Source organism: Mangifera indica, chromosome 7, assembly GCF_011075055.1.
Source record: "Mangifera indica cultivar Alphonso chromosome 7, CATAS_Mindica_2.1, whole genome shotgun sequence".
In the NCBI taxonomy this organism is placed as follows: Eukaryota; Viridiplantae; Streptophyta; class Magnoliopsida; order Sapindales; family Anacardiaceae; genus Mangifera; species Mangifera indica.
The window spans coordinates 13,485,659-13,509,479 of NC_058143.1; the positions used below are offsets into that span (position 1 = coordinate 13,485,659).

Sequence of the window (23,821 nt, forward strand, 5' to 3'; positions counted from 1 at the left end):
ATGGTTAGCCAGATTCTCACCAAGGAGCAAGATTTAAAAAAAAAAAAAAAACGTACATATATACATATATATATATTTTTTTTGTATATAATTTGAATATACAAATAATATATCATCATATGATTAAATAATTTTGAATTAAATATAAAATAATATTTAATTATATGATAATATATTATTAATATATTTAAATTGTATATAAAAAATATATATGTATAATATTGCTTAAAAAAAAAAACAAGGGCAACTTGTACAAGACCAAGACTAGATATACAAAGTTCACTCTTCTGGCTTTGGACTTTATCACAAGAGTATGTTCACATTCTACTTCGCCCATCAACATTTGAGATTATTTCACATTCCCAAAGGCAAAGAAACTTCAGGAAACCAAATAGTTTCATCACATCGCCATGTGGCTGCGAAAAAGATCGTTTTCCAGGGCCACTCTCACAGTATTTTTTGAGTCTGTTTAAGACTCCAAGCATTATATATCGTTTCTCAAGCATACATATTTTTGGTTTCAGTCACAGTAGTAGTATGTTTGATGCACCAACATAGCACAAGAAAGAAATTTTCTCTGACTGATTTTGTGATCATGTCCTCTCGGGTCCATGCCTTCGTCGCAAGCTGGTCGGTCTAATACCTGAATCTGAGCCACCAGTGGGCTGATGATATCCACCCCAACTGGTATCTCGGTCGACTTGGTTCATGGAGAATGATGACGAGGGATCTCTTTCCCATGCATGGAAACGACTAGACAGAAGATTGTCAGCCTCTTGGTAGTTACGGCCTGATGTACCTGAAGGGAAGAAATAGAAGCCACTGGTCTGATCTGATGACGAGGCCACGGGACCTATTTGAGGTATACCTCTATGACCACCAGATCTCCGGTTTCCAGGGATGATGGGCGTCCTCATGGCAGGTGAATTGCTGGGTTGTTGCCGTTGATAGTATGCCTGGAGAGCCTGGACTCTATCACGTGCTCGGGTGTTGCTGCCTGGGTATGGAGGTATCATTGATGTTGCAACTGAACTTCCAGCTCTAGCGCTGGAACATTTGAAACAGACATATTTTCATTTAGAATAAATGCCACATTAACTTAACCGAAACATATAAGATATTATTAAGGTAAATATTTATAGTAACATACTCAACAACAAACTCTTCCATGACAACATTTAAAACCAAAGACTGAAAAAATAAATCCATGCACACCAAGAAATGCACCAGGACATACCCATGACCAACAAGGAATGGGTGCATAAAAGATCCTGATCTTGGTATATCAGAGGTGACCCTTGTTGACCTTTGAGTGACAGGTGGAGTCGAAGGCTGATCACCACTACCAATTCGACTGCTTGATGTAGTGAAGGGAGATGAATGCTGATCCCAAGTGTGATAATGAAGATCCATGGGAGGAAAATTATATGAAGTTGGCATATCACTATGTACCGATGGACCATTCCAGGGATTATTGAAATTAGAACCATCTGAAACACTTCCGCTGCTGTTTGAGGACAAGGGATGAATGGGTCCAAAATAAGCAATATATGGACATGGGTGAGTAGTGGATGATACAGCAGAGTGCTCAGCAAAGATAGTATGCTGTCCCAGTAGATCATGATCTGCATTATATAATTACTTCAATAAATATACTATCAACGGCTCCTTCCACCACTAAATCTTCTAAAGGAAATCTTTAGTCAATGCATAAAAAGGAGGAACATCTTACATGCAGTTGAAGAAAATTCTCCTTCACTGTCAAAATTAGAAACAGAAAACATGTTTAGAAAAATTGAAGCCAGCAATAGCAAGACATTCCAAACAAACCAATCCACAATGCCTGACAAGAAAAATTCACATCAGTGGAAAATTTTCCTGGATACAAGACAAAACTTTTTATGTGAATACTAACATTTGCAAAAAAATGCTACAAGTTAGTAGCATTTCTAATATCAGGCGAGGTGCAACTTTTCTGTCAAGTACATAATCCCAAAAAATCTGGAGATTCAAATACTTCCACTAACCCCAAGGATTAGCCAAACTAGTGAAACATTAAAACTTCTAAAGAGAAGGTTTGAGTTTAAACCTTTATCATACTTGTGAAATTTAGACTTATCTGGTGCAGTGATTGTAGATCCAATCACTGTACGCCAGGTTTACCCATCTAATCAAATACTTTCATTTTAATTTGCATTGAACTCATTTTGTCCAATCCCTAAATAATTTCCTTTTTCTTACACAATGAAAAGTTCTTCTTTATGATTTTAATTTTTTTTTCCAAAGAAAATATCGTTGTCTAAATCTTATGCAAGTTATTCTTCCAAGAAATGACAAAGATATAAAAATTAAAACAACCATCCACAAAATAGCCGCCCAAAAAATTTGAAGCAGAAAACACAAATATTTTTCTTGTCCATTAGAAACATAGAACTTGATATATCAATAGGGAAAACAACAAAGATTTAAGCTCTAAAGTGTGAGACTGTGCTTACTCAAAAGATGAAGGGAGTCGCGTTAAGCTACCAAATGGACACCAGTGAACTCCAAAAGACTGCAAAAACCATTTAAACATCACAATAAATATGTTGAGTCACGTAAAGTTCAGTTATATCACATCTTGTTTACATAAACCCAAACACATATATACACATAAATTCATTAAAGAACAACAAGTTGTTTTGTTTTTCAAAGATTTGCGCAGACATAAAAGGAGAAAAATAGATTACGAAAAAATGACGCAGAATCATGAATCAAAAGTTGGTATATAAGTTATCAACATGTTAAAAGCACAATCTGGTATAACACATTCTAGAATATCTTCAACTCTTAATTGCACCATCACTCCCCTCTTGAATAATTAAAAGTATCTCATTTGCAACTAAAAACATTGTAGAATGTCTCCCTACAACATAGCTGAAATTTTCATGACACCGCTGAGAAATTCATATATGATTAATGCTACAAAACTAGTACAAGAGATATCACTAAGGCACTGGTTCGTTATTTTTATTTTACTTTCTAGGAAGGAGTGATTCCCTAAATTGTTTGGCTGTCTCCTTTGCAAAATTCATTAAGTTATCCAAATCATTATCTTGTTTCCTGGATATGCTTATTGGTGAACAATGATTTTGATAATAGGCAATAGAACTTCTAATAGAAAATTTGTTTCTTTTACCATTTCAGAGTAGCTTAGATCATATAGATCTTCATCATGAGTCCAGTCATCCATGCTAAATTCAGGAAACGAATGACAACCATTTGCATAAAGCCATTGACCTTTCTCGATTTTTCGACAATTAGGGCATTGCATTGCACCCTTTATATTGAAGGCTGACCCAATGCAATCTGAAGAAAGTCATGAAAAATAGATTACAAACTAGGAAAGGAAAGATGGAATGATACTAAAATTTTCTAATTTGCATGTTAAATCATTGTTCTCCAAAAGTTGAAAAAAATATATTCTATAGGTCCAAAATTATATTCTAGTGCACATGATCTGAAATAATCCATAAGAAACTTCATGAAAACCTAGGCCAACATGGTCATCCCTCAAAGAGGATAATATCACAAATTTCTTATTTTATTTGGCAGATTATAGCATTAGATTATTACAATGTAATTAGAAACAATAAGTTGCTGTACCTACTCCCAGCACAACCAACATAGCAGACAAACACTTCAACTTAATTCTTACACTTAAGTCAAGTGAGGTCTGCCCACCCTAATGCAATAACTTTTTTTTTCTTTCTTTTGCTATGAAAGAAAAGAAGTAAACCACAACCCATTAGTCCATGAAGTCACCATACACAAGGACAGGCATGGAAAAAACAATCCCATTTCAAAATGGCCAAATGACTATTTCCCACCCAAGGTTTGATGTTTTCTCAAGTTTCCACCCTTTAACTATGGAAACATCAAACACCCACCCATGGCCGGTTAGATTTAACGGTGGTAAGGGTAAAATCGTCATTTTTGCTATAATATTAAAAATAAACTAAAATAGAATTTAATTTTACCCCCTTAAACTTTAAAAACTAAAATTTTCCCCCAGCCTAAGTTTTAAAAAATGGCAGTTTCACCCTAGGGTTTGGTTTTGAAATCTCCGGCGACCGTTTCGGCTCCATTGCCGATGGCCTCTCCCTCCCGAAGCAGCCTCTCCTTCCGGCGAATGTTTTCCTCCCATTTGGAGACTCGATCGGCTTCGTTTTCGCCTTGGGAGACGAAGACGAAGACGAAGATCGTCTTCGTCTGGGAAGACGAAGCCATCGTCTTCGTCTGGGAAGACGGTCGTCTTCCCAGAGGTCTTCTTTTGGGAAGACGACGGCTTCGTCTTCGTTTGGGGAGACGAAGAACTTCGTCTAAGGCGAAAACGAAGCCGATCGAGCCTCCAAATGGGAGGAAAACATTCGTCGGAAGGAGAGACTGCTTCGGGAGGGAGAGGCCGTCGACAATGGAGCCGGAACGGTCGCCGGAGATTTTAAAACCAAACCCTAGGGTGAAACTGCCATTTTTTAAAACTTAGGCTGAGGGAAAATTCTAGTTTTTAAAGTTTAGGGGGGCAAAAAGAGATAAAATTTTCAGGCGTTAGGGTTTTGCTAAATCTAAGCGGTCATGGGTGAGTATTTGGTATTTCCATAGTTAAAGAAGAGACATTTGAGAAAACATCAAACCTTGGGTGGCAAATAGTCATTTGGCCATTTCAAAATACCCAAACATGATTATACTCCGACTTCAATCACCAACTTCTACCCATCTATAAAATTTAATAGCATTGGCAACATCCATAACTTGGTTCGAAGATTATATCAAAGAACCGCAATCAAATTATTATCTTCCGCTGAAACAACGATCCTATCAAAAAAATTCACCCATACTCTAATATCTTCTTTAACCTGACAAAACATCACAAACTAAATTCTAACATATTCAATTTACTACAATGAAATCACTTCCCTTATTGTAAGTAATCATTTTCCACATGTCTATTATATGATCAAAATTATCATATTAACGAAAACCAAAAAAAAAAAAAATTAACATACACAGATGATCAAATTAACAAAAAGAACCCCAGATCTCATCAAATAAAATCCAACCCATCAAATCAAAGCAATACAAAATCTAAAAACACAACCTTTAACTCACCCAAATGAAACTGATGACCACATTGAAGCTTCGCCCACGACCGATCCCCATTATCGGTGACTGAATCAAGGCAAATCGAGCACGAAACGGAGCCAAACCCTTTACCTTTACCACCGGTGTTACACTCACCTTCATCGTCCACTCCATCATCAACCACCACATCATCGTCGCAATTAGCTCCTAATCCCATAATTAACCAGAATCACAAATTTCAAAACCCTAATTCAAAACGAAATCAAAATCATCACCACCCCGACCAAACGATGACGAAAATAAATAATTAAACTTGAATTATGGAACCATAAGATAGATTGATATAGAAATGAAGGAGAAAAATGGTGAAACGTAATGGGAAAAAAAAAAGTTGGCTTTTTTTTTTTTTGAGTGTGTTTTTGTTTCCAAATTTCTGTTGGTTTATTGTCTTTCGTGTTGAAAACGGGAGATTTGGAGCCTGTGGGATTACTGTTACAGGAACTGCTGTCCGAATGACGAAGATGGACGGCTGAGATCATTTTAAGAAATCCTAGAGAATTGATTTTGGTTGACATTGGTTGTTGCCTAGTCTTGTCTGGGGTCTCACCTAATATTTTGATAATTTATCCAATTATTTATTTTAATTTTAATTTTTATGAAATTAAAAATATTTTTATTGGGTTAAAATTTTTTGTTTTAAATTTTTATGTCCATTAAAATTTAAATAATTATATTTGTATTTCAACATTTGAATCTTAAGCTATACAATTTTGATTCATAATCAAAATTAATTATAAATTTTTTTTTGGTTATTATAATTATTTTAAGATCACATAGATATGAACGAACTTAATTTAATAATGTTTTGAGTTCATACAACTAATTAGTTTGGGTAATCTTTTGTTACCGAAAATAAATATTATCATAAACATGTTATCTAAAAGATTATTAAGTATAAATTATTATAATATTTAGTCAATAATAATTAAAAAAACTAAAATATTATTATATTAAAATATATTAATTGTGATGAGTTAAATCAAAAGTGTAGAGAGGTGAAAGAAATTATAACAAATTAAAAGAGGAGGGATGAAAGAGAAATGACAAGGAGAAAGTTGTAGTAAATCTAAATATGGGGCTAAAGTTAATCCAAAACTTTATGTTTCAATCTCACAACAACTCGATCCCTAGATGATATCTCAATCTTACAACAACATCTCAATTTCATGGCGGCATCTTGATCTCACAGTAACATCTCAATCTTGATCCCCTAAATTTGCTCTTAGTCTCATCTCAATCTAATATGGACATGATCGCTCCATTGTGGTGGTGGAAGAGTAGTGATCGTGTGAGTGACGGTATGTGATAGTATGTAATACCCCTCTCTAAAAAGACTATCTTAACATTCAACTAAAATATGAAAAGACGTCATCAAACTACATTAAGTGCATAGTCTATAAAATCCATAGATATATAAATCAAATCATAAATAATAGCATATACATCAACATCTAAATATCATGACTATTATGTCCTCATGCCCTAACACAATGGACTCACTGTTTCACAATTGTAATCTTTACATGTTACCTTTAAAATAAGTAAGGAAAAAAATAAGTGATAATCACTTAGTAAGTCAGAGACATTGTGTCCTACACATCATTCATCTTGTTCCTTTCATTTCTATATACATTTCACTTGAACTTGGTCATTTAGAGTACCCCTTGGACTTCAAAACTTTGACAACATGGAATTCCTTAATTTTGACTTAGTCATCAAAGATTACCTTCAGTCCTGACCTTTGATGACATACCTTGCCTTGGAACATTCACTTTGTCATCCATGGTACACCTCCAAACCCTTGCAATACATGTAAAACTATAGTGAAAACATTTTCCTTTTCAAAACATTTTTTATGCCAATCAATCTAGGTTTGGATATCAAGTAGGGAACAATGAGTAACTAAAGAAAGAGATGTTGGAGATACGTAATGAGGAGAAGACAAAAAGGAGCAAATCATGTCGAGAGGTGGAAGGAAAATGGGAATATGAATGCAAGAACCACGAGAAGGCACCAGACAAGGGCAACGATGAAAACTAGAGAAAGATGCATGAAACAAAATTAGTATCCTGATAAGGATGAAGAGCGTCGGTGGGGAAGAAACGTATTAAAAGAATAACACAACAACAAAATCATGATATGTAATAAACTAAAAAGAGAAATGTTAGAGATAGTCAAGGAGGAGAATACAAAGAAGACTAAATCAAATTGAGAGACGGAAGAATAACTAAATATTATTTAAATATAAAAATTATTTATACACAATAATTTATTTAAACATATTATTATTTTATCATCATACCATTAACCTTTAAAATAATCTAATTTTATGGTAATTTTTCAATTTTCTAATAAGAGAATATCTGACCCACACTAAAACTATTTCAATCATTTCATTTATCTCTAAATTATTAATAACACAAGTTCAACATTAAAATAATATTAAATGAATAAGTGTGATTTTATGCATTATGTTTTTTGGCCAAACCAAGGTGGGAAAGTGTTAGTCACTCGAGCCATCCACTGTTCATTTGCTTGCTTTTATCTTTAACATATCTAGCCCACTTGGTAAATGGGATTGCAGAGCTTACAATTGGACCCAATTTAATTCTCTCTAGACTTAGGATTCTTGGTCATATTGATTAATTTAAGGTTTTGGTGCAATGATTCAGAGATTACCACTAAATGTAAGATGAATATAGAGTAATAATTTTAATACATATATAAGTATATACTTATATATATCATCTTGTAATTGAATATTATATTATTTTAAATTCAAAATTATCTAATTAAATAATAATACAAATCAAATACGTATATATTTGTATATACAAAGTATAGTTTTACCTATAATGTTTTGAGAATCAAAATTTATACCATTTGGATTCATTTGCAAGACTCTATTGACCCCTTTTTTATGGCAATGATGCTCATATTGTTTAAATTTTTTTTTTTTTTTTTTCTGAAAATGTGGGTCAACTAAAAACTATTGTGTGGTCAAAACACAACATGATATAGCAATTTAAAAGAAATCCATGCCCAAAATAGTAATTTCATAATTACAATATTTGGTCACACGTGTAACACTCTTCACTATAAATACGCACCGCCTCATGGTGGCGTAAGGCACTCATACTCTCTCAATTTCTCTTATTTCAGTTTCTGAATTAAATTTCTACTCGCATACTCATATCAAATTATCACTCTAAACTAAATATGTTAGTTTATCAGGATCTTCTCACAGGTAAAAATCACTTTTTTCAAGCTTCTCTTTCTTTATTTTTTATGCTATGATAAACATAGAATGCTATAATGGTATTGATATGTTGGTTTGATCCTTTAATTTAACTAGAAGGACGAAAAGGGTGTTTGTTTGTTTGTTTTATTTATTTATTTATTTTTATAGTTGTGAATTGAATCTTGTTTGTTTTTTGCCCTTTTTCTGATGCCTTCAGTTAGGCTGAGAATTAAATTATAAGTTAAAGGGTATTGCTTTATTTTTATGATTAAGAAGATTTTATTTTTGATTGTGAGTTTGATTTCTTTTTTTTTTTAATTTTTTTGTGTTTTTGCTGCTAAGCTTTGTTGGGTTGATCCACTTTCAGGTGATGAGCTTCTCTCAGATTCATTCCCGTACAAGGAAATTGAGAATGGGATGCTTTGGGAAGTAGAAGGAAAAGTTAGTTATTGATCTCAATCTCCTATGATATTGTATCTCAACTTGAACAATTTTTTTGTTTTGATTGTTCTTGATATTGATTTGTTAATAGGTTTTTGATGTTTTGATTAGAATTTACATAACTGAACTCTTGAAATCTTGGTGATTGTCCCTTAACATGTTCATATAATTTATGTCTTGGTAGTGGGTTGTTCAAGGAGCAATTAATGTAGACATTGGGGCTAACCCTTCTGCAGAAGGTGGCGACGAAGATGAAGGAGTCGATGACCAAGCTGCCAAGGTCGTTGACATTGTTGATACCTTCAGGCTTCAGGTCAGTGAATTGAATTTCTTTGTATGATTCATTGTCAGTCAGGGTTTCAATATTTTCAATGTTCTAAGTAGTTGAGTTTTGTGATTCACAGGAGCAACCTGCTTATGACAAGAAGCAATTTGTTACCTTCATGAAGAGGTATATCAAATTGCTGACACCAAAATTGGAGCCAGAGAAGCAAGAGCTGTTTAAGAAGCACATTGAATCAGCAACCAAGTTTCTTCTTTCAAAGCTCAGTGACCTTCAATTGTATGTCCTGCCCCGTGCTCTTCGTATTAATGTCTTATCTCATATGTCATAGAATACCAAATATCTAATGTAGTTGAGTTGTTGTTGCAGTTTCGTGGGAGAGAGCATGCACGATGATGGCAGCGTGGTGTTTGCATACTACAAAGAAGGTGCAACCGATCCAACTTTTCTGTACTTAGCATATGGGTTGAAGGAAATTAAGTGTTGATTCAAGTTTTCACAATTTGGTAATGAGATGGTGGTTTCATGTAGTTTTAGGTTTTAAGTTTTTACCTTTGGTGCTGAATTTTGCTGTAATGTGTTTTAAAGAGTGGTAGATTCAAACTCAAATATATTATTACTTGTACTTGATTCAGCTGAGGAATAAGAAGATACACATTCTTGCTATGCATTGCAGCATGCTAGCATTTCCTAGGATGGTCAAGGAGACGCAAATGTTCCATGGGAAGATCCAGGAACGGATTTGATGATATACATTAATGGATTTATAAGGTCTTCAAAAATTTGGAATTGTTTTGGATAAATGGCTGAAAAACAAAGTTATTTTTAACACATTGGTACAATGAAATATTTGCTTTTCCGTGTGTAGAATTAATACATACATTCATTAAGACAACCCTACTATTTACTAAAAGTACAAAACAAAAAGATACAAGACACATTATACTTACCCTGCATACTGAGGGCGATGTTGTTAAAATCATCAGATCAGATTAATGGGTTTGCCCAGTTAATTTGGAAACCAATTCTTAATTTAGTCTAATTTGTATGCAACTGTTGACTGACTTAAAATTTAATTAAACCCGATAAAAACCAATGAATTATAAATGGTTAAGATCAATAAAATTGGGTTTCACCAATATTATAGTTTTATCTTAAATGTATTAAAATCTTAAAATTTAAAATTCTCTCGTATAGCCAAATGTTAATCTCTTCTCAACTAAATCATCCAACCCTTTGAGACATATAGTTTTATTATTTATTAATATATATATTATTGTAGAATATGAACGCTTCTTTGTGTGTGTTTTTATCTAACACAAAGAAATGTTCACGATTTTTGGTCTATGATTGTACCAATGTTTTGTTGCATGGTTTCTAATGAAGAGAGTTACTTCTAATATTTTGTATGGTTCGCAACTTGTTATGATTTGTCCACGGACTAGAACTCGTATCTAATTTGATGTAACCCACCGTGTTATAAAATAGCCCTATCAAAAGGTAGGCTATGCTGATCTATCACAAAACCAAAGCCCGAGCATAACCCATTAACCCCTAGTCGTGCCTCAGACTTTTCTTTGGTCGATTCAATCACTTTTTAAGCTAATTAGTTAAAAAGTAATGCTATGTGTATCCATTTTTGATACACAATTCATGTACACAATGATGTGTCATCATATAATTAAGTGATTTTAAAACATGTGTCATCATATGATAAAGAAACATCTAATCACATGATAACACCTCATCTATGTATATTAATTATGTACCAAAAATAAGTATATATAGTTTTATTGTTAGTTAAAACGTAATTTATATATATATTTTAGCTATGGGCTGACACCGCCGATTGCTGAGCCTACTTGTAGGTAATACTGAAACTTAACTACCTGATAAACCATGGAAATTGCTCAAAAGGAATTGTCCTCTAATGGGGTTATGGCCCAAGGCCTTTTACTGCTTTTAATTCTTTTTTTGGTTAAATCTTGAAGCTTGACGGATTATAGAAACAGAGGCTGTGGATGACCTTTGATGTACGGATGCGTGTCTACTTTTCTTATTTCTGTTCAAAACGTAAAACGGTTTGTGCAGGTGAAATTTGGAGTCAAGATGAAGTGCAGATCCTTTCGAGGTTATGGGAATTATTAGTACAGTAATATTGTTCATTGTATATAAAACAGCCAAGTATCAGTATAAACAAAGAGAGGTGAAGCCACTTAACCAAAAAAAAAAAGTGAGATTTGAAGCCCTACTGGTCACTCCTCATGGTAAAAATACTGAAATTGAGAATGTTTGATGCTCATTCCTTCAGGAAATACATGATAACTTTCCTAAAGACATTTATATTAATTAATATAATAATTGTATAAAGTTTTAAAGTGCAAAAGTAGCCCAACCCTCCGGGATTATTTATTGAATTAAAATTTTTTAGATTGAACTGACCGATCAAACACATTGAACTGGTTTGTGAACCAGTTAAAATGCAAACTCGTTTGAATAAAATGCAGATTCCAAAATGAAAAATTCCCACAACTAAATTTGAGATGCTGCATCTCATTGTTTGTTTACTTATAAATTTCCAAGCATGATATTGATGCATTACGGTACAGCTGGTTGAAGGTAAATTCCTTGCAAAGTAAAGCATTTGGTTGATATAAACAAACTCCAGACTCAGAAGCTTACTTACTTTCTTCTTGGCTGCCTGAGTTAAACCCTTCCTCCCGTTGGGACATCTCTGGGTCCTTGTTTATGCATAGTAATTTAAGCTTGCTTTCTTCTTGGCCTGTACCTGAATGATACCTTCATTAAAATCTTCATGGTTCACCTGCGGTAGGACAGTATCAGAACACACTTGGATTAGTTCTTTCTTAAATCAAAATTCAGAAGTTTGAAGTACATCACAATTTAGTAGGCCTACTATTCAGACAAAAAGAGAGGGAGGAAGCACCTCAGTAGCATCACGGCGAAGAGCTAGCATGCCTGCTTCAACACAAACAGCTTTTAGTTGAGCCCCGTTGAAGTCATCAGTGGACCTTGCGAGTTCTTCAAAATTGACATCTGGGTGAACATTCATCTTCCTTGAGTGGATCTACAAAATCAATAATGAATAGATTCCATAAGTTTTATGAACAGATAAGATAAAATGCACCAATCATTATAAAAGTAATTGTGTTGGTACCTGCAAAATTCTAGCTCTTGCCTCTTCACTTGGATGCGGGAACTCAATTTTGCGATCCAATCTACCAGAACGCATAAGAGCAGGGTCCAAGATATCTGCACGATTTGTTGCTGCTATCACCTGCCAATTTACACAAAGATATATTATTGGTGACTTCAAGCATATCCTAAATAGTGAGACGTTACAACTTTTAAGTGCGACTATGCAGTTGACATCATCTCAAATAACTAAACCAACATAGTCATCAGAAATGGCATCCTACGAAAACAAATATCCATCCAGATACATTATCCAAAGAACACAGGAAGACAAAATAATTCAGAATATTAACAAACTTCTACCTGCACCAAAATGCTAAAAAAGGGTATATAAAAAGATCAAACAGTAGAATACAGCATTAACACACCTTTATTCTATCATCACTACTAAATCCATCGAGCTGATTGAGTAACTCTAACATAGTTCGCTGCACCTCCCTATCTCCGCTCACTTCACTGCAGTCAATTACAGTGATCTAATATCAGAATGGCCGTTTAAGAATAAACTTCAATGACATCAATCAAACCTATTAATAAAAAGAAAATTCCACATCTCAAGATATAATAATGCCTTGACGATACAACTTACCTATCAAAACGCTTTGTACCAATGGCATCAATTTCATCAATAAAAATGATACAAGGTGATTTTTCTTTGGCAAGCTGAAAGGCATCACGAACCAGTTTGGCTCCATCACCAATGAACATCTACAATCATTAAAAGTCACGTTTATTGTGGAGCCAGTTAGGCATACAAAAAGCTCACACATCATTATAAGTAATTAATAAATTAAAAAACTGACAAAGAGCACCAGATGTCAGACTTAATGCATCCAAAGCATATTGTAAGCCAAGAATGGCGTCCAGAAAGAAGATCAAATGAATTTATTAGAAGAAAGAAAAAAAAATCATACCTGCACAAGTTGTGGACCTGCCAGCTTCAAGAAAGTAGCATTTGTCTGTGCTGCACAAGCACGAGCCATCAAGGTTTTCCCAGTACCAGGAGGTCCATATAGAAGCACTCCCTTAGGTGGACGAACCCCCAACTTTTGGAACCGCTCTTTGTGTGTCATTGGCAGCACAATGGCCTCAACAAGTTCTTGGATCTGTTCCAAACCAGATTAAAGTAGAAGGCATAAGATATTTAGCATTAACAAACACCACAATTATTCATAACAAGCAAATGAAGAAACTAACTTGCTTCTCCAGTCCTCCAATGTCATTATAATCTTCAGTTGGTTTTTCATCGACTTCCATTGCCTTCACCCGGGAATCATATTCAGATGGCAGTGTATCCAGGATTAAGTAACTATCCTTATTGACCCCAACTAAATCCCCTGGTTTCAACTTATCTGGGTCAACAAGACCAACTACTGGAAGGAAAATGGTCTGTATTCAAGAATGAATAATCATTATAGATTATCACAGATAAAATAAATGCTTACATGAGCAAACATACACACAACATCTGTAAAAATATGTGTCGTACCTGACGAGTAGATGTCTTCAACACTACACATTTACCCTTCCTTTGTGAGTCAAGATCAATATTGGCACCATCTTCCTCAGCCTCATCTTCCGGATTCATTTCCAAAATCTGGAGACATAAAGTGACTAAAATTACAGCCCAATCCCACCATACATCTATTTTATTTTCCTTTTAGACCAAGCCTAGAAGCTACAGATTTTGGAAGACTGGAGACTAAAATTACAGCCCAATCCTACACTAAGAATGACTCAACTGAAATCTCAGTCAAAACCTGTTTCAGTGAAATACCACAAGTAAGTTTGTGATAGAGGCCTAATTACCAAAGTTTATTTCCGCAGGCCCAAGAAGAGAATAGAGGAAGCAGACCCAGATTCAGAAGAAAGGATGAAACTCTCAGCTGAAGATTCCAGGATGGACATGATGGAGGGCAATCTGGAAATTACAGAAGCTGATCTGGAGCAGAATAAGCTTGGCCATTCAGCTGTGACCACTTGGCAGTTTATGAGTGGGCAGGAGGCAGAATTCGGTTAAGGAAAATCATGCTTTTATAGGGCAGCAGAAAAAGGAGAAAGGGAGCTTGGTTTTTTTATGAAAATGATGTACTGAAGTTGTTATGAAGAAGGAGGGATCTGGCTCTCAAATTCCAGAATTATCAGTGTCCATTTATTTTATTCCAGTTTATTTTCCTTTTATGTTTTCATTACACTGTTTTATTGCTTGAGTTGAGTTGAGAAACATTTGATGTAAACCTTTGCCTTGATGAATGAATGAATGAATGGGATGGAAAGCTATTTCTATAGAATGGATTGAGTGTGTTTTATTGATTGAGTGCACAATATACAGAATGAATGCTGCCTGCTGAGGCCATGAATATTACAGGTTCCTCTTCTTCCCTTTATTCTGCCAAGAGACATTGAAGCTGGAGCAGTAGAGAACTTGGCCTGAACAGGTACGTAACAGTTTGCCACAAAAATTAACAAAAAAAAACCTTTGATCTTTGTTTGTACACTCAAATAGGTTCATATCAGACTCATCTCATAAACTATCATAGATAAAAACACACATATAAAGAACAGAATAAATCAGGACATTACCTCAACAATGTTCCCCACCAAGTAAGGAAGCTGCTTATTAAGTTTAATTTTCTCCTGATTCTCCTTTATCTTGTCCTTGTACGAATCCAACTCAAGATTTGTTCTTTGCAACTCTTCCTAAAACAGAACAAAACAACCACATTAAAATCCATATTTTCACAACACACATCAAAAGTCTCCTATATATTTCGTATGACACATTCCAATTGCATCACAAGAACAACAGGCACAGCATTCTACCTACAAAATTCAAGCTTTATATATAATCAATAAGCATAATTTTGCTCGCTCATTAATGACATATATCATTCGGAAGCAAAATTAACTGAAAATAGCATAACACGACCATAAAGCAAAACAACAAAAAAGAACTATAACTGCCAACACAAAAGCAAGCAAATAAAAACACTGAAAAAATGCGTGTACATGACTTAAAATTGACTCCGACGTGCAGAATCAAAAATCCCGAAACAATAACAAATGAAAAGCAACGCAAGTAAACATATAAAAAGAATGAAAACAAAACAACTGCAATTAAAAATACAGATATCTATCGCAAAAATCATCCAAATAACTACCGAACCAAAGGAAACATTAGAACAAATATATGATAAAAGGAGAAAGGGTAATTTGATAAAGCTAAGATCTGAAACCTTAAGGACGCGAATCTCGTTGTCGAGAAGGCGAGAAGCTCTGACGATGTCCTCAGTGGTCATGGAGGCCAACTGGTCGTCTTCAAAGGAGTCTTCTACCATCGCTGTCGCCATTTGGTCCGCCGGTGAAATTTCCAGCAAAGCAGAGAGTTGAACAGATAGAACTGATGAAAAAGAGTTCAACTTGTTTCCGAAGAAAAGAGATTCGCCTCGGGGCTTTATATTACTAGGATTTGAAGATGGGCCTGGGCCGGAACATGTTGGGCCTCATTTTCAGTAAGACAGATACAAAATCTCAATTTTTTGCTCAGCAATGTATTAATAATAATATATTATTTAAGTAAAACTGTGTGTCCATATTTTTAAATAAATAATTTATCTGTTGTTATATTATTAGATAATTTTAAATTAAAAATAAAATAATATTCAATTACATAATAACATATGAATTATACATTTAATGATGTGTCGATATCAATAGTGACTTATTATTTCAATGAAGTATTTTTCACAGAAAAGAAGATTATATAAACACTAACTCGAAATCTCACTTACTAGATTCCATTGTAGAAGACACAATTTTTTATGAAGAATTCGCCATTATGTATCTGATCTATGCATAATATCACAAAAAATGGATACAAATGTTTTACCGTTGTTTAGTTCTGGCAATAGGTATAAAAAAACATATAAAAATATCAAATTGAGATATTGATACAAGTTCTTCTCTTCTGAATCAGATAAATTTATATAGAGAAGAGGTTAACAATAAGTTCTTTCAAAAATATATACACATAATATTGCTCAGAGTTGACACAAAGTGAACAAGAAATGAATAGCCTCTATGTTTACTGACAAGGCCAGGAGTAAGGCCACTTATCACAAATTGTTTAATATATACACACAAATTTAGCAATGAGATATAAATGAACAATTTCCATACAAGAGGAATTTATGAGGAAGACTTGCAATTTTCTTTTGGTTATGAGACTTGACATTTCCAAAATGATTAAAAACTAAATAAGAAAATGGAGGCTGAATGCCAAATCTTTTATCCGTGACAACATATCTTCTCTGGTTTTCTACCAAGTGAACAGTGGTGGCACAACTTTTTCCTTCTGTAGTGTCTAAACCAGAATTTTGTGCAGACAATAGACACAAAAAGTTCCATGCTGCTGTGCTGCATCAAAAAACAAAAGATGCATTTCTCTCAGATACACATGAACATAATGACTACTGCACTCTTTAGAACATATAGGGAAATAATTGTTTATGAAATTGTGCTGAGGGGGTTCCCATGTTTCAAGCTTGACAAGGAAATAAAGTGGAAAAATGAGTATAGGCCATCCCACTGAATAAACACTTATGATGATGATAAATACTTATCACAAAAAACCTGTGATGAAGGTTTTAATAGTGAAGATTTTTTTACCAAAGCATTTGTTGTGCCTCATCACTGATAAGTTAGAATGAAGCAACATAATCACCAGTTTTTCCCGCAAGCCCTCTTGTACCCTGACTTTGATAGCTCCATTTTCTACACCAAATCCAACAGTTTTTATTTGCCACCGCCAGCACCTTTCTCTCTCTTCCCCTTCAGCACCAAACACCAATTAACTTTCCATCTGAAAAAGATAAAGTCCATCACCAATTTTGTGACCACAATCTCACTTATGTCTGAAAATCAGTAAACTTGATAGCTTAAAAAATGATGAAACTCTAGGAGGTCTATCAATAACCGGAAAGACAAGAACATCTCAATAGCTTTGTTGAGGCCAATCCCAGTCTGAGCGACTGGAGGGAACTGAAGCTTATAACATCAAGATCAAACTCTTCTTAGGGCAACTTCAACTCAACAGAAGTACAGATACAACTTCCAGATATTTAAGCTAGCAACACGAATCATAATTTGGCAGCTCAAACAATCAAACTATCAAACAATCAAATAGTGCCACAAAAGTACATCATTCTATGCCACTTAATTCAGGACAATATCATCCGAGATCCAAAATAAGCATTTGCCTTTCAAAGTCTAAAAAAAAATACCAGAAACTAAACTTAAGCAGCTCTTAACTTCATCAACACTTGTAAGTTAAAAAAAAAAAAAAAAAAGAATATCTTAACTTGATTCTGGTCAGAAAGCGAAAACCAATCTCTAAGTAATCATCAGAGAGATGCGCTTCAACAAAAGGGCAATCAATCTAGAGCTTGAACAAGGGTATACAAGAAACCATTAATGTGCCACTCGAATACCCATAAAGAATAAAGCTTCAAAGACAAAATGCCTTAAGGAGCACATCAAAAGTGTCTGATTTGGCTAAGCTACATCATCCCAGATAAAGTCTTTAATATCATGTTGCTTCAGTTGGAATTTTCATCCATTTCTATATAAAATAAGAATCACCTCATGCAAGCTTTGAGCGAAAAAAGTAAACTACACTTACTGCACAATATAGCTACGACAGAACATCTGGATCATTCTAAATTAACTAAAAATGAAAACCTTATGGCAAACTGCTCCAAAACCCCCTGTACTTTACACGACGTCATTTCTTCCATTCAATTTCAGAAATCAAGAACCCCTACAGTTGATTACACTATTACATTCACCCCTTAAAAAAGGCAAAGAAAATCTAAAACCCTTAACTTCGCATTAATATCACATTTCCTGAAGTCCTCACAGTCGGCATCAGACTCACTGCCACACACAGTGATTGAAGATCTCACTTCAACCCCTCATACTTTTAACAGCCCATATATTTTGTCGAACAAAACTTGCCCAAAAACTTAAAAAAAAAAATTAGAGGCAAATATTACTGAGACAATTGAAAACTGACAAATGCAGATGATATGAATATTACTGGACATTTGGTCGTTCAAGAACTCATCGGCAAAGCAAAAATACAGGAAATCCAATCCAAGTTTCTAATTCAAGGAAAACCCAGAAAAAAGAAACGAGGAAGAAGAAGGAATGTTTGTCATGAAAAAGGGGACTTAGAGGACACTTACCCTGTGGGTCCCAGCAGCTCCTGTAGGCGGAGAAACCTTGCTGTCGCGTTTAGCATCTGGAATTTATAGTGACGATAGAAATAAAACCAAAGGGTGCTCGTGTTTCTTTTTTATTTAATTATTTTTATATTTTAATTATTATTTTTCCATTTTAAACCTCTCGGGCAATTCATTGTTGTCCAGCGCTTAGGATGTCTGGCTTTCACCCAGGAGACCCGGGTTCGATTCCCGGCAACGGAACATGTTTTCCGTTTATATTTGAAAATTATTTTCTGAAGAATTGGACTTGGGTCAGGCGTAAAAACAAGTTTACAGGATCAACCTGCTAATTTCCCAGCCCGGGGATCAACAGTCTTACTCCTTCAAAAGAGCTACTATCTTAAATAATGCCAATGCCTCATAATCCAGTTTCAACCTAACATATGCCTTCTCTGTTTGTACCATCAAACGTATTCACTTTCTTGGCCTCTTGTCAGCAATGAAAACCCAATTATTGTTATCTTCAATCTTCTTCATGGATGACTTAGAAGTGAGGTCTGATAATTTCCCAGCCCGGGGATCAGCACACTGTCTTACTTTTTGGCCTGAAACAATATGAAAATGTGATGAAAAGAGCTACCATCTTGAATAATGCCAATGCATCATAATCCGGTTTCAACCTAACATAAGCCTTCTTTGTTTGTACCATCCACCGTATTCACTCTCTTGGCCTCAATATCGTACATCTTCTTGACTGCAGCCTTTATCTTCTTGTCAGCAATGAAAACCTAAGTATTGTTATCTTCAGTCTTCTTCATGGACGACTTAGTAGCGAGGGGATACTTAAGAATTCAATAATGATCAAGCTTGTTCCTTGGTGGAGCACTGATGCAAGGGTATTTTGGGTACCTCCCCTTCTTCAATTTCTTCTGCCGGTGAAATGTAACAGATGTTCAATCTTCTTGGTCTTCTTCTTGAAGGTTGGTCCAGACTTCATGGCCTTTGCAGCCTTCAAGGTTTGTGCCTTTGGATCAGTCTTTTTTCGTATCACCATTAGGAGGAGCCATTGGTCCCTGAAGAAGAAGCCTAGCCTAAACCCTAAACAAACACAACTGGTTATCCTTCCACGATTAATTAGACAAGCAAAGAAATAGACATAGAGAGACACCAAGAAATGAGAAATGAGAAATTGAAGAAATCTTATTTGATACCAAAGCCAAGTGTTCCACCAGAATAATTTTTCGACCATAGAACCCACATCAACAGTTCAGCAAACTCACGTTGCCACCTACAAGTGTAAAGCTAAGTTTTTCACCATATCAACGGAACTAAAGTCGTCATCTATTATGCGAAAAGTTGGTTTCTCTCACCATATTGGAGATCACCAACTAGACCTGTCATTTTGGAAAAGAACCAAAACCAATGTGTCGATTTTCTTGTTGTTATAAAAATCTGAAAAGTCGTTTTTCTCATATAAAAAATAGAAAAAAAAAGAAATTCTCACTAGTCATCGTCATCAGACAATGAGAATTTGAGTGCTTCAAAATTTTAAGCTGCTTGTAAGCTACAAGATCTAAACTTTGACTAGATCAAATTTTTATATCCAAACTGAAAATAGAGAATATCCGTTATAATTTAAATTCCTATTTGGTAAGGATACAACATTATGATTAGTTTCTTTGTAATTTTATGTTTACCTAACAATTATTAAGGTTCTCCTTGTGTATATATTGATGATTATGTCAATGTATACCCATCTGCAGAGTCTTGGTTCCATAAAATTTGGAACCAAACTAACCATACTAAAACCGGATTTGAGTAGGAACCGAAATGTTGGGTACCTGCAATTCCGGTTTCACCCGGTTTTTTTGCTCAGCCCTAGTTTCTCCTACAATTAAGAGTTAAAATTTCTAAATAGTCAACCATTTGAGTGAAACTAAAGTAAGATCCAATTATTTATTGATTAAATCAATGATCAAACTTTGTGCAATGCAATTAATCTAAAAAGGGCATAATATTATCAAACAAATACATTGATAACTCTAATTACTTCCACATATTGAACAAATTTAGAACAGTTATTGACCAATATTTCAGAAACAAGTGGCAAACACTAAATTGCACAACAAACATAAAAACCTTGTAAGTTGTAAAGGAAGGCAAGTTCGTATCCAACAATGTTATTGCAACAAAGATAGTTACCATGTAGGATTTACTGTACAATGAAAATCGAGATTTACCGAATTTGAAGTTAGAATTGCTGCCTTGTTTGAGATGGGTCTTAGCAAATAAAAATCTGGTAATCAGGCACAGTTTTTCCAATGTTCAAGTAGTTGACATCAACTGCAACAATCCCCAGATCATCTGCAAATATCCAATATAACTTTTCTTACAATCAAATTTTGAGGACAAACAGTGTATATTCACACAACTTGGTGAAGAGAACAGCAAATGGTTTAACACAAACCTTCATATATGGTCCTTGCAAAATTTACATACTCTGGTATGAGATCTCTGTATATAATTCCATCAGGGCGGGCATCCAGCACAACCAACACCCCTGTAAATCAAGAACAAGGTGAAATCAAACCAAGTTGGTAATGATGAATTCTTCAATTACATTTCAGTAACATTGGCCAATGAATACATATATATATATATTTGTATGATATTCCAGCTACTAAGGATGCAAATACTAAGCACCAAAAAAACTTTTCAAATAACACTTAAAAATTGAATAAGAGTTGAAATAAATACCTGCGGCCAGCCAACCTTTTGCGGAGTTGCTTGGCAATGGGGCAAGCCAAAGAATATTTCGCAAGTTCATTGAATCATCGTATGTTACATTGGACCCTAAAGGAGAACCAGCAATATCAGCACATAAGCTACACAACAACACAGATAGAATATTTCCTTGTACTATTTATCGCAAACTACAATAGGCCTTTATGCTCAGGAAGGAAGAAGAAAAACTCAACCGAAGAATGATTTTCCTTTTGAACAGTAACATGTCAACTCATACTTAAAAAATCATCTGGAGGACGACATATTAGTTTCTCTTTTATAAACTTTTACCATGGTGCTTTTTCTCCTATTCACTTACCAATAAAGAAATTATAATTGCTGATACATGAATGGTCATTTCTAACCAAATTTACTGCCTAGACTCTCTTACTAGACCACCCAATGTTAACTAGTAGGAGATTTGAAAGGGGCAGTACAGACAAACAATACTACCAATTAAACTTCACCTTTCTGACAATAACCCATATTATATGGAAACCGTTCTTTGTCATATGCTGGGTATTCTCTAGCATGAAATCTGCAATTTTTAGTGTCATGAAGTCAAAAGATGCAATGATAATAATACAGGTTTTCAAATTATGACACAAGAACTACCAAGAAAAGACATGTTCATGAATCGAGTATGACTGATAAAGAACTAAACCAAGAGAAATGAAAATTCAACAAAAATTCCTTACAGAAATTTGGCAGTTAATGATCTATTAATCAATAGGATTAGCAAACAGTAATATAATTGGTCATCTAGTTTGCCTCCCTCCCTCAAACTCAAGCCTTCTCAAAACAACCATCAACCCATTATTTTTCTACCTATTTCTGGGTTCTGTCTTAACACATTGAAAGTTCAATTTGGATTAATCCAAATTAGAGATTTGCTAGCACTTGAAAAGTTGACATTTTTATCAAAGGAAAACCAAAGAAATTTACTACAGCCTTTGCTAGCACTTGTGCTCTTGATAAACTGCATAGATTAAGGAGTTGGTCATCTAACATCTTCTTGAATCAAGCTTTTACACTTTGAATATTTGTGTGATCCATTCAGCATTTGTTTATGTTATCTAAGCATGAACAATTTTTTTAACAATCTTAAAGGATGGGACCAATGAGAAAGATGCCAACTTACAATATACCAAGCCTTCTGGTTTCTGTGGCAATAAAGAGGTGACCGTGAAATAAATCATAGCGATTCAGTGACACACTTAACCCAGCATCGGGAGCCCGAGCAACAATAAGTTCAAATAAATACTTGAGATATGAATTCAATTCCTGCAATACAACAAGAGAAATAAGTCACAACACCAGAAAAGAATTGATATAAGGACAAAACCTCTGATGTTTGAAGCTAACCTGACATATGAAGTGTCTCCCGTATGGTGTTCTAGTTAACTCACATCGATTTTCTTTTGAATCTTCAACATCAGGTACCTATTACATTAATCAATGAAAAATGTCTTTGTGTACCAAAGTTGTACAGATCATATATTCCAAACATCAACAAAAAGATAACTATATAAAAAATATGCATAATTCACTTCCTTAACAATAAAAAATTTGAACCAACATCATCAAGCAAGTTACCGCGCAAAGACCACAATAATTACCAACAATGTATTGTGTAGCATGTTACTAAAATCATGTTGTGCATAATTCACATTTCCTAATTACGCTTAGTGTAGAAGTCGAAGACTGCAAAAATACAAAATTTTAACTATATAAAGCATCCGAAAATGTGTTCTTTTTCTCTTTTTCATTAAATTGATGCAATCAAAATTAATATTTCTTAATTTCATTCTAAACCCCAATTAAGACCAACCCATTTTCCTCAATAAAACAGTAACAAAACCCAGATATGCAATCAACAAAAGAAACACAATGAAACAAGAACTCACAGTCAACATGGTAGGGTCAAGAGCTTGATAAATGGCATCAGGGTCGCCACCAGAATCAATGGCGAGCCGAGCCAGCTCAAGAACGGCCTCCGGGGGCCACCATACGAGCTCATTCTCTTCGTCCCTTCGACTCTTAAGCTTCTTTTCAAGATTCAAGCTGCGTCTAATGGAGAAGCGTTCAAATTCTTTGCGGGGGGTAAATGGAACAAGGAACTTGAAGCAGGATTTGAGCTCTTGGGCAACGAGAGGGTTGACAGAGGAGGAGCGGGAGGTGGGACCAAGGAGAGAGAGGAGATCGGAGGGTGTGGCTTTTGGGACGGGAGGTGAGGGTGATTTGCTGAAGAAGAGTGAAGATGAAACTGGGGTTGTAATTGTAAGAGAGAGAAGGATTGTGAATCGGATAGAAATTGGGAGCCGCCGCATTTCCTCTCCCTGTCCTCTGCTCGGAAATTTAGATCATTTTAGGTTGCCCTTATATTTTTCGGTTGTCTACCTTAAAAGACAGTATTACCCTTGCTGAGTTCAATGGGATTACAATAATCCC

General features: G+C 34.8%; 4 protein-coding genes, 1 non-coding gene and 1 pseudogene across 20 annotated transcripts; 1 reads left to right on the top strand and 5 right to left on the bottom strand.

Moving 5' to 3' along the window:
* Positions 1-265: 265 nt before the first annotated feature.
* On the bottom strand, positions 266-5,572 carry LOC123221161 (E3 ubiquitin-protein ligase RFI2-like). 2 transcript variants are annotated; one of them, XM_044643898.1, is made up of 6 exons: positions 5,149-5,571; positions 3,179-3,348; positions 2,496-2,554; positions 1,733-1,758; positions 1,238-1,625; positions 266-1,047 (listed from the first exon to the last, which is right to left on the bottom strand). In XM_044643898.1, exons 1-6 carry the CDS (start codon positions 5,336-5,338, stop codon positions 594-596), a joined length of 1,287 nt encoding a protein of 428 aa, XP_044499833.1. In that variant the 5' UTR covers positions 5,339-5,571; the 3' UTR covers positions 266-593. The 2 variants fall into 2 exon arrangements, with proteins under 2 accessions (XP_044499833.1, XP_044499834.1); XM_044643899.1 differs by lacking the exon at positions 3,179-3,348 and having other exon boundaries at positions 5,149-5,572.
* Positions 5,573-8,270: 2,698 nt separating this feature from the next.
* Positions 8,271-9,812, top strand: LOC123221162 (translationally-controlled tumor protein homolog). The gene is made up of 5 exons (XM_044643900.1): positions 8,271-8,428; positions 8,790-8,863; positions 9,048-9,176; positions 9,268-9,425; positions 9,516-9,812. The coding sequence occupies exons 1-5, from the start codon at positions 8,401-8,403 to the stop codon at positions 9,631-9,633; spliced, it is 507 nt and encodes a 168-aa protein (XP_044499835.1). The 5' UTR covers positions 8,271-8,400; the 3' UTR covers positions 9,634-9,812.
* Positions 9,813-11,637: 1,825 nt separating this feature from the next.
* Positions 11,638-15,800, bottom strand: LOC123221163 (26S proteasome regulatory subunit 6A homolog). Its single transcript, XM_044643902.1, has 10 exons — positions 15,599-15,800; positions 14,946-15,062; positions 13,852-13,959; positions 13,560-13,751; positions 13,277-13,468; positions 12,952-13,070; positions 12,731-12,818; positions 12,325-12,444; positions 12,094-12,234; positions 11,638-11,970 (listed from the first exon to the last, which is right to left on the bottom strand). The coding sequence occupies exons 1-10, from the start codon at positions 15,710-15,712 to the stop codon at positions 11,893-11,895; spliced, it is 1,269 nt and encodes a 422-aa protein (XP_044499837.1). The 5' UTR covers positions 15,713-15,800; the 3' UTR covers positions 11,638-11,892.
* A 619-nt stretch (positions 15,801-16,419) lies between these two features.
* Positions 16,420-19,653, bottom strand: LOC123220956 (annotated as a pseudogene).
* On the bottom strand, positions 16,420-23,739 carry LOC123220954. 15 transcript variants are annotated; one of them, XR_006503183.1, is made up of 12 exons: positions 23,278-23,739; positions 22,736-22,813; positions 22,512-22,654; positions 21,838-21,908; positions 21,344-21,439; positions 21,054-21,146; positions 20,827-20,969; positions 19,957-19,980; positions 19,798-19,874; positions 18,608-19,684; positions 17,031-17,223; positions 16,420-16,778 (listed from the first exon to the last, which is right to left on the bottom strand). XR_006503183.1 is itself a non-coding variant. In XM_044643584.1 (8 exons), the coding sequence occupies exons 1-7, from the start codon at positions 23,698-23,700 to the stop codon at positions 20,868-20,870; spliced, it is 987 nt and encodes a 328-aa protein (XP_044499519.1). In that variant the 5' UTR covers positions 23,701-23,738; the 3' UTR covers positions 16,420-16,778; positions 20,827-20,867. The 15 variants fall into 15 exon arrangements, 2 of the variants coding, with proteins under 2 accessions (XP_044499519.1, XP_044499517.1); XR_006503176.1 differs by having other exon boundaries at positions 20,827-20,950; positions 23,278-23,738; XR_006503172.1 differs by lacking the exon at positions 19,957-19,980 and having other exon boundaries at positions 20,827-20,950; positions 23,278-23,738.
* Positions 17,728-17,934, bottom strand: LOC123222255. Its single transcript, XR_006503578.1, has one exon. It is a non-coding gene; the product is annotated as a small nucleolar RNA snoR127 (small nucleolar RNA).
* Positions 23,740-23,821: the final 82 nt, after the last annotated feature.

Coding starts and splice junctions, on each gene's coding strand:
- LOC123221161 (XM_044643898.1), bottom strand. CDS start 5,338: ATGGGATTAGGAGCTAATTGCGACGATGATGTGGTGGTTGATGATGGA. Junction 1,759..2,495: donor CGACTCCCTTCATCTTTTGA/GTAAGCACAGTC, acceptor TAATTTTGACAG/TGAAGGAGAATTTTCTTCAA. Junction 1,626..1,732: donor AGAATTTTCTTCAACTGCAT/GTAAGATGTTCC, acceptor TATATAATGCAG/ATCATGATCTACTGGGACAG.
- LOC123221162 (XM_044643900.1), top strand. CDS start 8,401: ATGTTAGTTTATCAGGATCTTCTCACAG. Junction 8,429..8,789: donor TTATCAGGATCTTCTCACAG/GTAAAAATCACT, acceptor ATCCACTTTCAG/GTGATGAGCTTCTCTCAGAT. Junction 8,864..9,047: donor TTTGGGAAGTAGAAGGAAAA/GTTAGTTATTGA, acceptor ATGTCTTGGTAG/TGGGTTGTTCAAGGAGCAAT.
- LOC123221163 (XM_044643902.1), bottom strand. CDS start 15,712: ATGGCGACAGCGATGGTAGAAGACTCCTTTGAAGACGACCAGTTGGCC. Junction 13,960..14,945: donor TGGTGGGGAACATTGTTGAG/GTAATGTCCTGA, acceptor TTATGTCTCCAG/ATTTTGGAAATGAATCCGGA. Junction 12,235..12,324: donor CAAGAGCTAGAATTTTGCAG/GTACCAACACAA, acceptor TTGATTTTGTAG/ATCCACTCAAGGAAGATGAA.
- LOC123220954 (XM_044643584.1), bottom strand. CDS start 23,700: ATGCGGCGGCTCCCAATTTCTATCCGATTCACAATCCTTCTCTCTCTT. Junction 21,147..21,343: donor AAAAGGTTGGCTGGCCGCAG/GTATTTATTTCA, acceptor CTTGATTTACAG/GGGTGTTGGTTGTGCTGGAT. Junction 20,951..21,053: donor TGCAAGGACCATATATGAAG/GTTTGTGTTAAA, acceptor GGATATTTGCAG/ATGATCTGGGGATTGTTGCA.